Source organism: Oncorhynchus mykiss, chromosome 11, assembly GCF_057628025.1.
Source record: "Oncorhynchus mykiss isolate SJ-2025 chromosome 11, ASM5762802v1, whole genome shotgun sequence".
In the NCBI taxonomy this organism is placed as follows: Eukaryota; Metazoa; Chordata; class Actinopteri; order Salmoniformes; family Salmonidae; genus Oncorhynchus; species Oncorhynchus mykiss.
Window position 1 is genome coordinate 81,932,501 of NC_143032.1, and position 14,974 is coordinate 81,947,474.

The following is a 14,974-nucleotide window of genomic DNA, read 5'->3' on the forward strand; positions in this document are numbered from 1 at the left end:
GTTACCTCATCAGCATAATGTTACCTCATCAGCATAGCAGGTATCTATGGTAGTGTCTATAATGTTACCTCATCAGCATAATGTTACCTCATCAGCATAATGTTACCTCATCAGCATAGCAGGTATCTATGGTAGTGTCTATAATGTTACCTCATCAGCATAGCAGGTATCTATGGTAGTGTCTATAATGTTACCTCATCAGCATAATGTTACCTCATCAGCATAATGTTACCTCATCAGCATAGCAGGTATCTATGGTAGTGTCCATAGTGTTACCTCATCAGCATAGCAGGTATCTATGGTAGTGTCTATAATGTTACCTCATCAGCATAATGTTACCTCATCAGCATAGCAGGTATCTATGGTAGTGTCTATAATGTTACCTCATCAGCATAGCAGGTATCTATGGTAGTGTCTATAATGTTACCTCATCAGCATAGCGTCACGTCTCAGCCTATGAGCATGGCAATTCCACCACAGTTGCTGATGAACCTATTGGCTCACTCGTGCAATAATCACCTTCCTGTCTTTCAATCAATGGGCATGAATCAAGGGGAGTATATACACTGAGGGGACAAAACATTAGGAACACCTGCTCTTCCCATGACACAGACTGACCAGGTGAATCCAGGTGAAAGCTATGATCCCTTATTGAGGTCACCTGTTAAATCCATCTGTGTAGATGAAGGGGAGGAGACGGGTTAAAGAAGGATTTTTAAGCCTTGAGACAATTGAGACATGGATTGTGTATGTGTTCCATTCAGAGGGTGAATGGGCAAGACAAAAGATTTAAGTGACTTTGAACAGGGTGTGGTAGTAGGTGCCAGGTGCACAGGTTTGTGTCAAGAACTGCAACGCTGCTGGGTTTTTCACGGTTGAAGGGGGGGGGGGGGGTGTTGATGTGTATACACTATATGTACAAAAGTATGTGGAATTAAGGTTTATTCCCAGGTTGGCCATGATTTTAAGTAAGAATTTGTTCATAACTGACTTGCCTAGTTAAATGAAGGTTAAATACATTTTGCTTTTAAATTCAACCACACCCGTTGCTGACAGGTGTATAAAATCAGGCACACAGTCATGCAATCTCCATAGACAAACATTGGCAGTAGAATGGCCTTACTGAAGAGCTCAGTGACTTTCAACGTGGCACCGTCCTAGGATGCCACCTTTCCAACAAGTCAGTTTGTCAAATTTTTGCCCTGCTAGAGCTGCCCTTGTCAACTGCAAGTTCTGTTATTGTGAAGTGGAAATGTTTAGGAGAAACAACGGCTCACCCATGAAGTGGTAGGCCGCAGAAGCTTGCAGATTGGGACCGCCGAGTGTCCTTGGTTGCAACACTCACTACTGAGTTACAAACTGCCTCTGGAAGCAACTTCAGCACAATAACTGTTTGTTGAGAGCTTCATGAAATGAATCCTATCTGAACCAGACCACTGCCCCTCTCCTATCTGAACCAGACCACTGCTCTCTCCTATCTGAACCAGACCACTGCTCTCTCCTATCTGAACCAGACCACTGCTCTCTCCTATCTGAACCAGACCACTGCTCTCTCCTATCTGAACCAGACCACTGCCCTCTCCTATCTGAACCAGACCACTGCTCTCTGAACAAACTGCTCTCTGAACAGTACAAACTGCTCTCTGAACAGTACAAACTGCTCTCTGAACAGTACAAACTGCAGGCCATTATGAGGAATCCCAGGCCCATGTATCATATCTGCTCTGACTTGGACTGTTGACTTTGTCCCTCATTTAGACATTTCTCGTAAATGACATAACGGGGTTACTGATTGATAAGGTGTGGTGTGTGTGTGTGTGTGTGTGTGTGTGTGTGTGTGTGTGTGTGTGTGTGTGTGTGCGCTGAGTCCACCTTTGTGTTCATCAGGCATCGTCTATGTCCAAGTAAATATATGATTTCTCATAGTCATAAAAGTTGTGTTTACATTGTGTTAATGTTGTGTTATGGTCGCATCATGAACAGTACGTTTGGGTTGTGTCGTGGTTGAGTTAACGTTGTGTCATTGTTACTTACTGTGCACAGGTCATGAGCAGTACGTTTGGGTTGTGTTATGGCTGTTATGGTTGTATTAACATTGTGTTATGGTTGTATTAACGTTTTGTTATGGTTGAATATGCATTGTGTTACGGTTGTGTTAATGTTGTGTTATGGTTGTATTAACATTGTGCCATATAAACATTGTGTTACGGTTGTGTTAATGTTGTGTTATGGTTGTATTAGGTCTATACCCACTGTTTGTAGATCATGTGCAGTACGGTTCGGTTGCATTATGGTTGTGTTATGGTTGTATTAACGTTGTGTTATGGTTGTATTAACGTTGTGTTATGGTTGTATTAACGTTGTGTTATGGTTGTATTAGGTCTATACCCACTGTCTGCAGATCAGGCTAAAAGGCAGCTATCCAGGCTGTCAGCTTGCTACTACTAACAAGGGAAGACTTCTTCCATGAGGTTTAATGGTAGTTGGCATCCAATAAATGTGGCATTACTGCCCCCTACTAGGCTGGAGTATAACTACCTTGTACTTTGCTTGAAAAAAAAGTCAAATGAATCAACAAATACCCTGCCGTCTAACCGTACACTCATTTAAAACACACCACCCTACTCCACTATTTAAACCTACCTAGTCCGACCTCAGGCCAACATCCTGAAAGGACGGAACGGGACACCAACACTCAACAAACCCTGTAACTCTTCTGAGGTCAAATCTCGTACACCCAAATATTTCTCAGTTCCACCACAACCTCAGCGGCTGCCAACACAACCTCAGCGGCTGCCAATACAACCTCAGCGGTTGCCAACACAACCTCAGCGGTTGCCAACACAACCTCAGCGGCTGCCACCTCAACCTCAGCGGCTGCCAACACAACCTCAGCGGTTGCCAACACAACCTCAGCGGCTGCCAACACAACCTCAGCGGCTGCCAACACAACCTCAGCGGCTGCCACCTCAACCTCAGCGGTTGCCAACACAACCTCTATTTTCTGCAACTTTACGTTCCATCCCGGCAGTGCAATTACTCACCATTGCTATGAACGCCAAAACAAACAAACAAAAAATCTTACTGAAGCATACAGTATATCACTCGTCGCGGGCCAATCCCTCTGTACTGATAGAGATCTATTACTCACACCACTCCTCTCGGGATCCTTCCCTGTCTTGACTCATCTTCCTCTACTTTCTTCACTGCCTCTGTAACAGTATAACTTTAGACCGTCCCCTCGTCCCCATACCCGGGCGCGAACCAGGGACCCTCTGCACACATCAACAACAGTCACCCACGAAGCATCGTTACCCATCGCTCCACAAAAGCCGCGGCCCCTGCAGAGCAAAGGGGGAACCACTACTTCAAGGTCTCAGAGCAAGTGACGTCACCGATTGAAACGCTATTTAGCGCGAACCACCGCTAACTAAGCTAGCCGTTTCACATCCGTTACACACCGGAATACATCGACCTCAACCCCGGTGCCTCTCTCTCTCTCTCCGGATCCTTCTGATCCCCAGCCCCATGGGCACCCCCACAATTAACACATATCGCTTCTAGCCGCAGGGTAGCCTGGTGGTTAGAGCGTTGGGCTAGTAAACCGGAAGGTTGCAAGTTTAAACCCCCCCAGCTGACAAGGTACAAATCTGTCATTCTGCCCCTGAACAGGCAGTTAACCCACTGTTCCTAGACCAGTTAACCCACTGTTCCTAGACCAGTTAACCCCACTGTTCCTAGACCAGTTAACCCCACTGTTCCTAGACCAGTTAACCCACTGTTCCTAGACCAGTTAACCCACTGTTCCTAGACCAGTTAACCCCACTGTTCCTAGACCAGTTAAACCACTGTTCCTAGACCAGTTAACCCCACTGTTCCTAGACCAGTTAACCCACTGTTCCTAGACCAGTTAACCCACTGTTCCTAGACCAGTTAACCCCACTGTTCCTAGACCAGTTAACCCCACTGTTCCTAGACCAGTTAACCCCACTGTTCCTAGACCAGTTAACCCCACTGTTCCTAGACCAGTTAACCCCACTGTTCCTAGACCAGTTAACCCACTGTTCCTAGACCAGTTAACCCACTGTTCCTAGACCAGTTAACCCACTGTTCCTAGACCAGTTAACCCACTGTTCCTAGACCAGTTAACCCCACTGTTCCTAGACCAGTTAACCCACTGTTCCTAGGCCGTCATTGAAAATAAGAATTTGTTCTTAACTGACTTAGTTAAATAAAGGTCAAATAAAAAAATTTATTCCACCAGCTCGATCTGTATATGATGAAAGGGAAGGCTTCCTGGCTTTTCTCTTTGTGAATGAGTGGGACCGGTGCCGATATCATGCTACCAAAAAGTTTCCGCTTCTCCAAAAATCCCATCCGCACACACAGTAGATCAACGGACGGAAGCTTGTAGTAAGTAACCTTTAGTGTTGTGTTAATGTGTGCAGGTCATGAGTATGGTTGGGTTGTGTTATGGTTGTATTAATGTTGTGTTAATGTTGTGTTATGGTTGTGTTATGGTTTTATTAACGTTGTATTAACGTTGTGTTATGGTTGTGTTATGGATGTATTGGGTCTATACTCACTGTGTGCAGGTCATGAGCAGTATGGTTTTATTAACGTTGTGTTAATGTTGTGTTATGGTTGTGTTATGGTTTTATTAACGTTTTATTAACGTTGTGTTAATGTTGTGTTATGGTTGTGTTATGGTTTTATTAACGTTGTGTTAACGTTGTGTTATGGTTGTGTTATGGATGTGTTAACGTTGTGTTATGGTTGTGTTATGGATGTGTTAACGTTGTGTTATGGTTGTGTTATGGTTGTATTAACGTTGTGTTGACGTTGTGTTATGGTTTTATTATGGTTGTATTAACGTTGTGTTATGGCTGTTGTTATGGATGTATTGGGTCTATACTCACTGTGTGCAGGTCATGAGCAGTATGGTTTTATTAATGTTGTGTTATGGATGTGTTAACGTTGTGTTATGGTTGTGTTATGGTTGTATTAACGTTGTGTTATGGTTTTATTATGGTTGTATTAACGTTGTGTTAATGTTGTGTTATGGTTGTGTTATGGTTGTATTAATGTTGTGTTAATGTTGTGTTATGGTTGTGTTATGGTTTTATTAACGTTGTATTAACGTTGTGTTATGGTTGTATTAACGTTGTGTTATGGTTGTGTTATGGCTGTTGTTATGGATGTATTGGGTCTATACTCACTGTGTGCAGGTCATGAGCAGTATGGTTTTATTAACGTTGTGTTAATGTTGTGTTATGGTTGTGTTATGGTTTTATTAACGTTTTATTAACGTTGTGTTATGGTTGTGTTATGGATGTGTTAACGTTGTGTTATGGTTGTGTTATGGCTGTATTAACGTTGTGTTATGGATGTGTTAACGTTGTGTTATGGTTGTGTTATGGATGTGTTAACGTTGTGTTATGGTTGTGTTATGGATGTGTTAACGTTGTGTTATGGTTGTGTTATGGATGTGTTAACGTTGTGTTATGGTTGTGTTATGGATGTGTTAACGTTGTGTTATGGTTGTGTTATGGCTGTATTAACGTTGTGTTGACGTTGTGTTATGGTTTTATTATGGTTGTATTAACGTTGTGTTATGGCTGTTGTTATGGATGTATTGGGTCTATACTCACTGTGTGCAGGTCATGAGCAGTATGGTTTTATTAATGTTGTGTTATGGATGTGTTAACGTTGTGTTATGGTTGTGTTATGGTTGTATTAACGTTGTGTTATGGTTTTATTATGGTTGTATTAACGTTGTGTTATGGTTGTGTTATGGCTGTTGTTATGGATGTATTGGGTCTATACTCACTGTGTGCAGGTCATGAGCAGTATGGCGAGACAGCTGATGCTGGAGAGGACCACAGCTATGATGACCAGGACAGTCTGAACCACCTCAGCGATGCTTCTCTCCTCCTCTTCATCCGTCCTCGCAGGTAGGAGCAGGATGCCACAGCGCTCACCGTCGTAACCCTTCTCACAGCTGCAGGGGAGAGGATAAATCAATTAGTCAATCAACTAATATATACCAATCAATACATCAAAACACAGGTTTCAGTCAATTAATGAATCAATGAATCAGTCTATCTGTCCAATCGATCCTTTCCATCCATCAGCACACACAATGCACACACACACACACACACAACACACACACACACACACACACACACACACACACACACACACACACACACACACACACACACACACACACACACACACGCGCACACACACACACACACACACACACACACACACACACGCGCGCACAGTACTAAAAGTAGATTTGTGTCGTACTCACACACACACAGGCTCTCTCAGGTCCGCCATGTACTTGCAGTTTCCATGGATACAGTATGCCTGGTGGGAGGAGCTACAAGGGTCCTCTGTAACACGTCCTGAGGTCTGGTGCGCGTGGTCGGCCGTGAACTCCAACGTGTGTCCTGGTGTGTGTTCAGGGTTGAAGGCCGTGGTGCGTCTACTACTGTTCTTGTTCTTCCTCTTTCCAGGATTCCCTTTGCCTTTCGGAGCCTTTATCCCCTTTTCCTTTCTGGTCTTACTGTGACGCACTGCTGCTGGGAAACGACAGGAGTTATTTTCACCTTCTGATTGTTAGAGACAGATGGGGACATATGGGGCTAGATGGAGACAGATGGGGACATATGGGGCTAGATGGAGACAGATGGGGACATATGGAGACAGATGGAGTCATATGGGGATAGATGGAGACAGATGACACAGATGGAGTCATATGGGGATAGATGGAGACAGATGACACAGATGGAGTCATATGGGGATAGATGGAGACAGATGGAGTCATATGGGGCTAGATGGAGTTTTATGGAGACAGATGGAGTCATATGGGGATAGATGGAGACAGATGGAGTCATATGGAGTCATATGGGGATAGATGGAGACAGATGACACAGATGGAGTCATATGGGGATAGATGGAGACAGATGACACAGATGGAGTCATATGGGGATAGATGGAGACAGATGGAGTCATATGGAGTCATATGGGGATAGATGGAGACAGATGGAGTCATATGGAGTCATATGGGGATAGATGGAGACAGATGACACAGATGGAGTCATATGGAGACAGATGGAGACAGATGGAGACAGATGGAGACATATGGGGACAGATGGAGACAGATGGAGACAGATGGAGTCATATGGGGCTAGATGGAGACAGACGACATAGATGGAGTCATATGGAGACAGATGGAGTCAAATGGGGATAGATGGTGACAGATGGAGTCATATGGAGACAGATGGAGTCATATGGAGACAGATGGAGTCATATGGAGACAGATGGAGTCATATGGAGACAGATGACACAGATGGAGGCAGATGGAGTCATATGGGGATAGATGGAGACAGATGGAGTCATATGGAGACAGATGGAGCCATATGGGGATAGATGGAGACAGATGGAGTCATATGGAGACAGATGGAGTCATATGGAGACAGATGGAGTCATATGGAGACAGATGACACAGATGGAGACAGATGGAGTCATATGGGGATAGATGGAGACAGAGGGAGTCATATGGAGACAGATGGAGTCATATGGAGACAGATGAGACAGATGGAGTCATATGGAGACAGATGGAGACAGATGGAGTCATATGGAGACAGATGAGACAGATGGAGTCATATGGAGACAGATGGAGACAGATGGAGTCATATGGAGTCATATGGAGTCAGATGGAGACAGATGGAGTCATATGGAGACAGATGGAGTCATATGGAGACAGATGGAGACAGATGGAGTCATATGGAGTCATATGGAGACAGATGAGGCAGATGGAGTCATATGGAGACAGATGGAGACAGATGGAGACAGATGGAGACAGATGGAGTCATATGGAGTCATATGGAGACAGATGAGACAGATGGAGTCATATGGAGACAGATGGAGACAGATGAGTCAGATGGAGTCATATGGAGACAGATGGTGACAGATGGAGTCATATGGAGTCATATGGAGTCATATGGAGACAGATGGAGACAGATGGAGTCATATGGAGACAGATGGAGATAGATGGAGTCATATGGAGACAGATGGAGTCATATGGAGACAGAATGGAGACAGATGGAGACAGATGGAGTCATATGGAGACAGATGGAGATAGATGGAGACAGATGGAGACAGATGGAGATAGAGCGCATTTGGAAAGTATTCAGACCCCTTGACGATTTCCACATTTTGTTACGTTACAGCCTTATTCTAAAATGTGTTAAATAGCACAACACCCCATAATGACAAAGAAAAAAAACGGTTTTTAGAAGTTTTTGCTAATAAAAAATAAATAAATACTGAAATAACACATTTCCATAAGTATTCAAGCCCTTTACTCAGTACTGTGTTGAAGCACCTTCGGCAGCGATTACAGCCTTGAGTCTTCTTGGATATGACGCTACAAGCTTGGCACACCTGTATTTGGGGAGTTTCTCCCATTCTTCTCTGCAGATCATGTCAAGCTCTGTCAGGTTGGATGGGGAGTGTCGCTGCACAGCTATTTTCAGGTCTCTCCAGAATTGTTTTATTTATTTATTTTTGTTTTTATTTCACCTTTATTTAACCAGGTAGTCCAGTTGAGAACAAGTTCTCATTTGCAACTGCGACCTGGCCAAGATAAAGCATAGCAGTGTGAACAGACAACACAGAGTTACACATGGAGTAAACAATAAACAAGTCAATAACATAGTAGAAAAAAAATCTATATATATTGTGTGCAACAGGCATGAGGAGGTAGGCAATAAATAGGCCATAGGAGCGAATAATTACAATTTAGCAGATTAACACTGGAGTGATAAATGATCAGATGGTCATGTACAGGTAGAGATACTGGTGTGCAAAAGAGCAGAAAAGTAAATAAAATAAAAACAGTATGGGGATGAGGTAGGTAGATTGGGTGGGTTATTTACTGATGGACTATGTACATCTGCAGCGATCGGTTAGCTGCTCAGATAGCAGATGTTTAAAGTTGGTGAGGGAGATAATAGTCTCCAACTTCAGAGATTTTTGCAATTCGTTCCAGTCGCAGGCAGCAGAGAACTGGAGGGAAAGGCGGCCAAATGAGGTTTTGGCTTTAGGGTTCAAGTCCGGGCTCTGGCTGGGCCACTCAAAGACATTCAGAGATTTGCCCAAAAGCCACTCCTGTGTTGTCTTGGTTGTGTGTTTAGGATCACTGTCCTGTTGGAAGGTGAACCTTATTTCCTATCTGTCCACATCGGGTGTTTGGTCACCTCCCTGACCAATGCTCTTCTCCCCCGATTGCTCAGTTTGTCCGGGCGGCCAGCTCTTGGAAGAGTCTTGGTGGTTCCAAACTTCTTCCATTTAAGAATGATGGATGCCACTGTGTTCTTGGGGACCTTCAATGCTGCAGATATTTTTTGGTACCCTTCCCCAGATCTGTGCCTCAACACAATCCTGTCTCTAAGCTCTACGGACAATTCCTTTGACTTCATGGCTTGGTTTTTGCTCTGTCATGCACTGTTAACCATGGGACCTTATATAGACAGGTGTCATCATTTTGTAATTATGGGGTGTTGTGTGTAGATTGAGGAGGCTATGGGTTAGGGGCTAGAGAGTACTAGGGGGTAGGGGTTAGGGGCAAAGGCTTAGGTGCGAGGGGGTACTAAGGACTAGGGGGTGGGGGTTGGGGGTGAGGGGTTGGGGGTGAGGGGTTAGGGGTGAGTGGTTAGGGGTTAGGAGCAAAGGCTTACGTGCGAGGGGGTACTAGGGACTAGGGGGTGAGGGGTTAGGGGTGAGGGGTTAGGGGTGAGGGACTAGGGGTTAGGGGTGAGGGGTTAGGGGTTAGGGGTGAGGGGTTAGGGGTGAGGGGTTAGGGGTGAGAGGTTGTCTGACAGTCCTACCTTTGGGTGAACCGTCTGTAGGTGTACCTCCTGACATATCTTCATCCAGTTCCTCCTCATCCTCATCACCCAGAGAGCTCTGTAGCCCCTCCCCTTCCCCCAAGGCTGACGCATCTGTCACATGGCTCAGCTCTGCCGATAACGTCACCGCGGATCCCAGGACACCTAAAGCGCTAACAACTACAACCAGACCACACCAGTCAAACACAGAGCACTGAAACTACAACCAGACCACACCAGTCAAACACAGAGCACTGAAACTACAACCAGACCACACCAGTCAAACACACAGCACTGAAACTACAACCAGACCACACCAGTCAAACACAGAGCACTGAAACTACAACCAGACCACACCAGTCAAACACAGAGCACTGAAACTACAACCAGACCACACCAGTCAAACACAGAGCACTGAAACTACAACCAGACCACACCAGTCAATCACAGAGCACTGAAACTACAACCAGACCACACCAGTCAAACACAGAGCACTGAAACTACAACCAGACCACTCCAGTCAATCACAGAGCACTGAATCTACAAACAGACCATACCAGTCACACACAGAGTACTGAAAACTACAACCAGAACACACCAATCATACATATCAATCAAGACTGCAAGCAGACCAAACTGGTCACACACAGAGCAGTGGAGACTACAACCCAATAGCACATGCAGAATACTAGAGCACTCAATACTTCAATAAGATTAGCATATGGTACATCACACAGCTGGTTTCTGACAAGTCATAACAGGTTGTGAAACATCTCTCTCTCTCTCTCTCTCTCTGTTTCTCTCTCTCTCTGTTTCTCTCTCTCTCTCTCTCTCTCTCTCTCTAAAGTGAACAGTAAACGTTACACTCACATAAGTTTCAAATCAATGGACACATTTCAAAATGTCCTATTATGGCTATGTACAGTGTTATAATGATGGGCAATTCATTAATAGTCTCATCTCATGAAGTGAACAGCAAAAAAAGTCAGAAAAACAAAGTAACAGGGCACTGTACTGATAGATACACACAGACACACTACATGATCTTGTTTTTAAATGTATGTAAACTGTAAAGTCTTTTTTTCTGTAATGTCTAACTAACTGGCGCCGGCTAATGGGGATTCTAATCATCCGAAATATCCATCTCTCCACTCCATCTCTGTAGGCTTCTTCCCTCTAAACACATCTCTCTGTCTGTCTGTCTCTGTAGGCTACTTCCCTCTAAACACATCTCTCTGTCTGTCTGTCTCTGTAGGCTACTTCCCTCTAAACACATCACTCTGTCTGTCTGTCTGTCTGTCTCTGTAGGCTACTTCCCTCTAAACACATCACTCTGTCTGTCTGTCTGTCTGTCTCTGTAGGCTACTTCCCTCTAAACACATCACTCTGTCTGTCTGTCTGTCTGTCTCTGTAGGCTACTTCCCTCTAAACACATCTCTCTGTCTGTCTGTCTGTCTGTCTGTCTCTGTAGGCTACTTCCCTCTAAACACATCTCTCTGTCTGTCTGTCTCTGTAGGCTACTTCCCTCTAAACACATCTCTCCGTCTCTCTGTCTGTCTGTCTCTGTAGGCTACTTCCCTCTAAACACATCTCTCTGTCTCTCTGTCTGTCTGTCTCTGTAGGCTACTTCCCTCTAAACACATCTCTCTGTCTGTCTGTCTCTGTAGGCTACTTCCCTCTAAACACATCTCTCTGTCTGTCTGTCTCTGTAGGCTACTTCCCTCTAAACACATCTTTCTGTCTGTCTGTCTCTGTAGGCTACTTCCCTCTAAACACATCACTCTGTCTGTCTGTCTGTCTCTGTAGGCTACTTCCCTCTAAACACATCTCTCTGTCTGTCTGTCTGTCTCTGTAGGCTACTTCCCTCTAAACACATCACTCTGTCTGTCTGTCTGTCTGTCTCTGTAGGCTACTTCCCTCTAAACACATCTCTCTGTCTGTCTGTCTCTGTAGGCTACTTCCCTCTAAACACATCTCTCTGTCTGTCTGTCTCTGTAGGCTACTTCCCTCTAAACACATCACTCTGTCTGTCTGTCTCTGTAGGCTACTTCCCTCTAAACACATCTCTCTGTCTGTCTGTCTGTCTCTGTAGGCTACTTCCCTCTAAACACATCACTCTGTCTGTCTGTCTGTCTGTCTCTGTAGGCTACTTCCCTCTAAACACATCTCTCTGTCTGTCTGTCTCTGTAGGCTACTTCCCTCTAAACACATCTCTCTGTCTGTCTGTCTGTCTCTGTAGGCTACTTCCCTCTAAACACATCACTCTGTCTGTCTGTCTCTGTAGGCTACTTCCCTCTAAACACATCACTCTGTCTGTCTGTCTCTGTAGGCTACTTCCCTCTAAACACATCACTCTCTCTGTCTGTCTCTGTAGGCTACTTCCCTCTAAACACATCACTCTTGTCTGTCTGTCTCTGTAGGCTACTTCCCTCTAAACACATCTCTCTGTCTGTCTGTCCCTGTAGGCTACTTCCCACTAAACACATCACTCTGTCTGTCTGTCTGTCTGTCTCTGTAGGCTACTTCCCTCTAAACACATCTCTCTGTCTGTCTGTCCCTGTAGGCTACTTCCCTCTAAACACATCTCTCTGTCTGTCTGTCTGTCCCTGTAGGCTACTTCCCTCTAAACACATCTCTCAGTCTGTCTGTCTGTCTGTCTGTCTGTCTGTCTGTCTGTCTGTCTGTCTGTCTGTCCCTGTAGGCTACTTCCATCTAAACACAACTCTCTCTCTGTCTGTCTGTCTGTCTGTCTGTCTGTCTGTCTGTCTGTCTGTCTGTCTGTCTGTCTGTCTGTCCCTATAGGCTACTTCCCAACACATCAAATGATTGTACAAGCCCAGACTACTTACCCAAACACAGCAGAGAGGAGAGAATGAGAGTGTTCATGTCCTAATATTGTGTGTATTCTGTCCTGAGTGAGACTAGTCCTGCTCTGCCTCTGCTTCCTCTTCCTCCTCAGCGGTTGGGTGGCGGCTCTTATAGACAATGCCTCAGGAGACGGGGGGGGGGGGGGGGGGGTGTGTTTATGTGTGTGTGTGTGTGTGTGTGTGTGCTAGTAGTGTAATGATTAACTTGCCCAGCCTTAGGGGATGTATTTAATGCATGTCACATTCTTATGTTCTTTGACACATCTGTCGATCATAATAACAACGAGTGAGAGTGAGATCCTCACACTGTGTTCAGTAACAGTCAACATCAACCAGGTCACCTGTGATACATGTCAGTCGTCCTGAGGACGTTGGGAGATGACGTGAAAACCTGCCACTAGGGGCAACAGTGAGCGCTGTTACCTTTTTGGGTAGGTTTTGATAGGGCGTTTGCCTCTGATTCCAAAGGTTGGAAGTTCAAATCTAGCGATAGAAAGTTGCAATTTTTGTTTTAAGCCTATCCCAAACCTTAACCATTCTGAGTTAATGCCTAAAACTAACCTTAAAAGATTTGGAGTTAAGGCCTAAAACTAACCTTAAAATATTTGGAGTTAAGGCCTAAAACTATCCTTAAAAGATTTGGAGTTAAGGCCTAAAACTAACCTTAAAAGATTTGGAGTTAATGCCTAAAACTAACCTTAAAAGATTTGGAGTTAAGGCCTAAAACTAACCTTAAAAGATTTGGAGTTAAGGCCTAAAACTAACCTTAAAAGATTTGGAGTTAATGCCTAAAACTAACCTTAAAAGATTTGGAGTTAAGGCCTAAAACTAACCTTAAAAGATTTGGAGTTAAGGCCTAAAACTAACCTTAAAAGATTTGGAGTTAAGGCCTAAAACTAACCTTAAAAGATTTGGAGTTAAGGCCTAAAACTAACCTTAAAAGATTTGGAGTTAAGGCCTAAAACTAACCTTAAAAGATTTGGAGTTAAGGCCTAAAACTAACCTTAAAAGATTTGGAGTTAAGGCCTAAAACTAACCTTAAAAGATTTGGAGTTAAGGCCTAAAACTAACCTTAAAAGATTTGGAGTTAAGGCCTAAAACTAACCTTAAAAGATTTGGAGTTAAGGCCTAAAACGAACCTTAAAAGATTTGGAGTTAAGGCCTAAAACTAACCTTAAAAGATTTGGAGTTAAGGCCTAAAACTAACCTTAAAAGATTTGGAGTTAAGGCCTAAATTTGACGTTTGCAACCATGTCGAAATTTGACGTTTGAGAAACACAGATACGCTTCTATCTGTGAAAGCTAGTTGGTCAACACACACACGCACACGCATACACACACACACACACACACACACACACACACACACACACTCACACACACACACACACACACACACACACGGACAAACACTAATTGATGTATTCTGTCCAGTCACTACACGTCATTAACACATTCAAAAAAGTGTCCGCTTTCATTAATGTTCCTACCTCGGACCCTCTCCCTTGATCTTCATATTTGCTGAGGGTCAGGCCCTGTTAATACAGCCATGAAAGACTTAACAACCGCTGAATAAACTCTGCACACACACACACCCTGCTGTGACACACAGATCCCAACACACACCTCCTAGCATGGTTGTTGTCGAGGTCAGAGAAGAGTCGTAGTGTTGTAGTATTGTTAGGACTATTGAAAGTTGTTTGATGACTCAGTAGGAATGTATTGTATCCCAATATTCCAATATCCCAATATTCCAATATTCCAATATTCCAATATCCCAATATTCCAATATCCCAATATTCCAATATTCCAATATCCCAATATTCCAATATTCCAATATTCCAATATCCAAATATTCCAATATTCCAATATTCCAATATTCCAATATCCAAATATTCCAATATTCCAATATCCCAATATTCCAATATTCCAATATTCCAATATTCCAATATCCCAATATCCCAATATCCCAATATTCCAATATCCCAATATTCCAATATTCCAATATTCCAATATCCCAATATTCCAATATCCCAATATCCCAATATTCCAATATCCCAATATCCTAATATCCCAATATCCTAATATCCCAATATTCCAATATTCCAATATCCCAATATTCCAATATCCTAATATCCCAATATTCCAATATTCCAATATCCCAATATTCCAATATTCCAATATCCCAATATTCCAATA

General features: G+C 43.7%; 1 protein-coding gene and 1 long non-coding RNA gene across 5 annotated transcripts in view; both read right to left on the reverse strand.

The window, feature by feature from the left end:
• Positions 1-1,929, reverse strand: part of LOC149979893 (uncharacterized) — a 2,532-nt gene extending 603 nt beyond the window's left edge. Inside the window, exon 1 of the long non-coding RNA XR_016484723.1 lies at positions 1-1,929. This exon is cut by the window's left edge and continues 198 nt beyond it. This is a non-coding gene — a long non-coding RNA (uncharacterized LOC149979893).
• Positions 1-12,895, reverse strand: part of LOC118937414 (uncharacterized) — a 16,553-nt gene extending 3,658 nt beyond the window's left edge. For 2 of the 4 annotated variants that reach the window (XM_090191243.1, XM_090191241.1), the window contains exons 1-4: positions 12,758-12,869; positions 9,909-10,088; positions 6,323-6,593; positions 5,831-6,001 (exon numbers count right to left, since the gene is read on the reverse strand). In XM_090191243.1, coding sequence (XP_090047369.1) covers positions 5,831-6,001; positions 6,323-6,593; positions 9,909-10,088; positions 12,758-12,794 — 659 coding nt within the window. In that variant the 5' untranslated portion in view covers positions 12,795-12,869. Of the gene's footprint in view, positions 1-5,830; positions 6,002-6,322; positions 6,597-9,908; positions 10,089-12,757 lie in introns of all 4 variants that reach the window. The other 2 variants (XM_036936479.2, XM_090191242.1) reach the window with 2 other exon arrangements.
• Between the last annotated feature and the right edge of the window lie 2,079 nt (positions 12,896-14,974).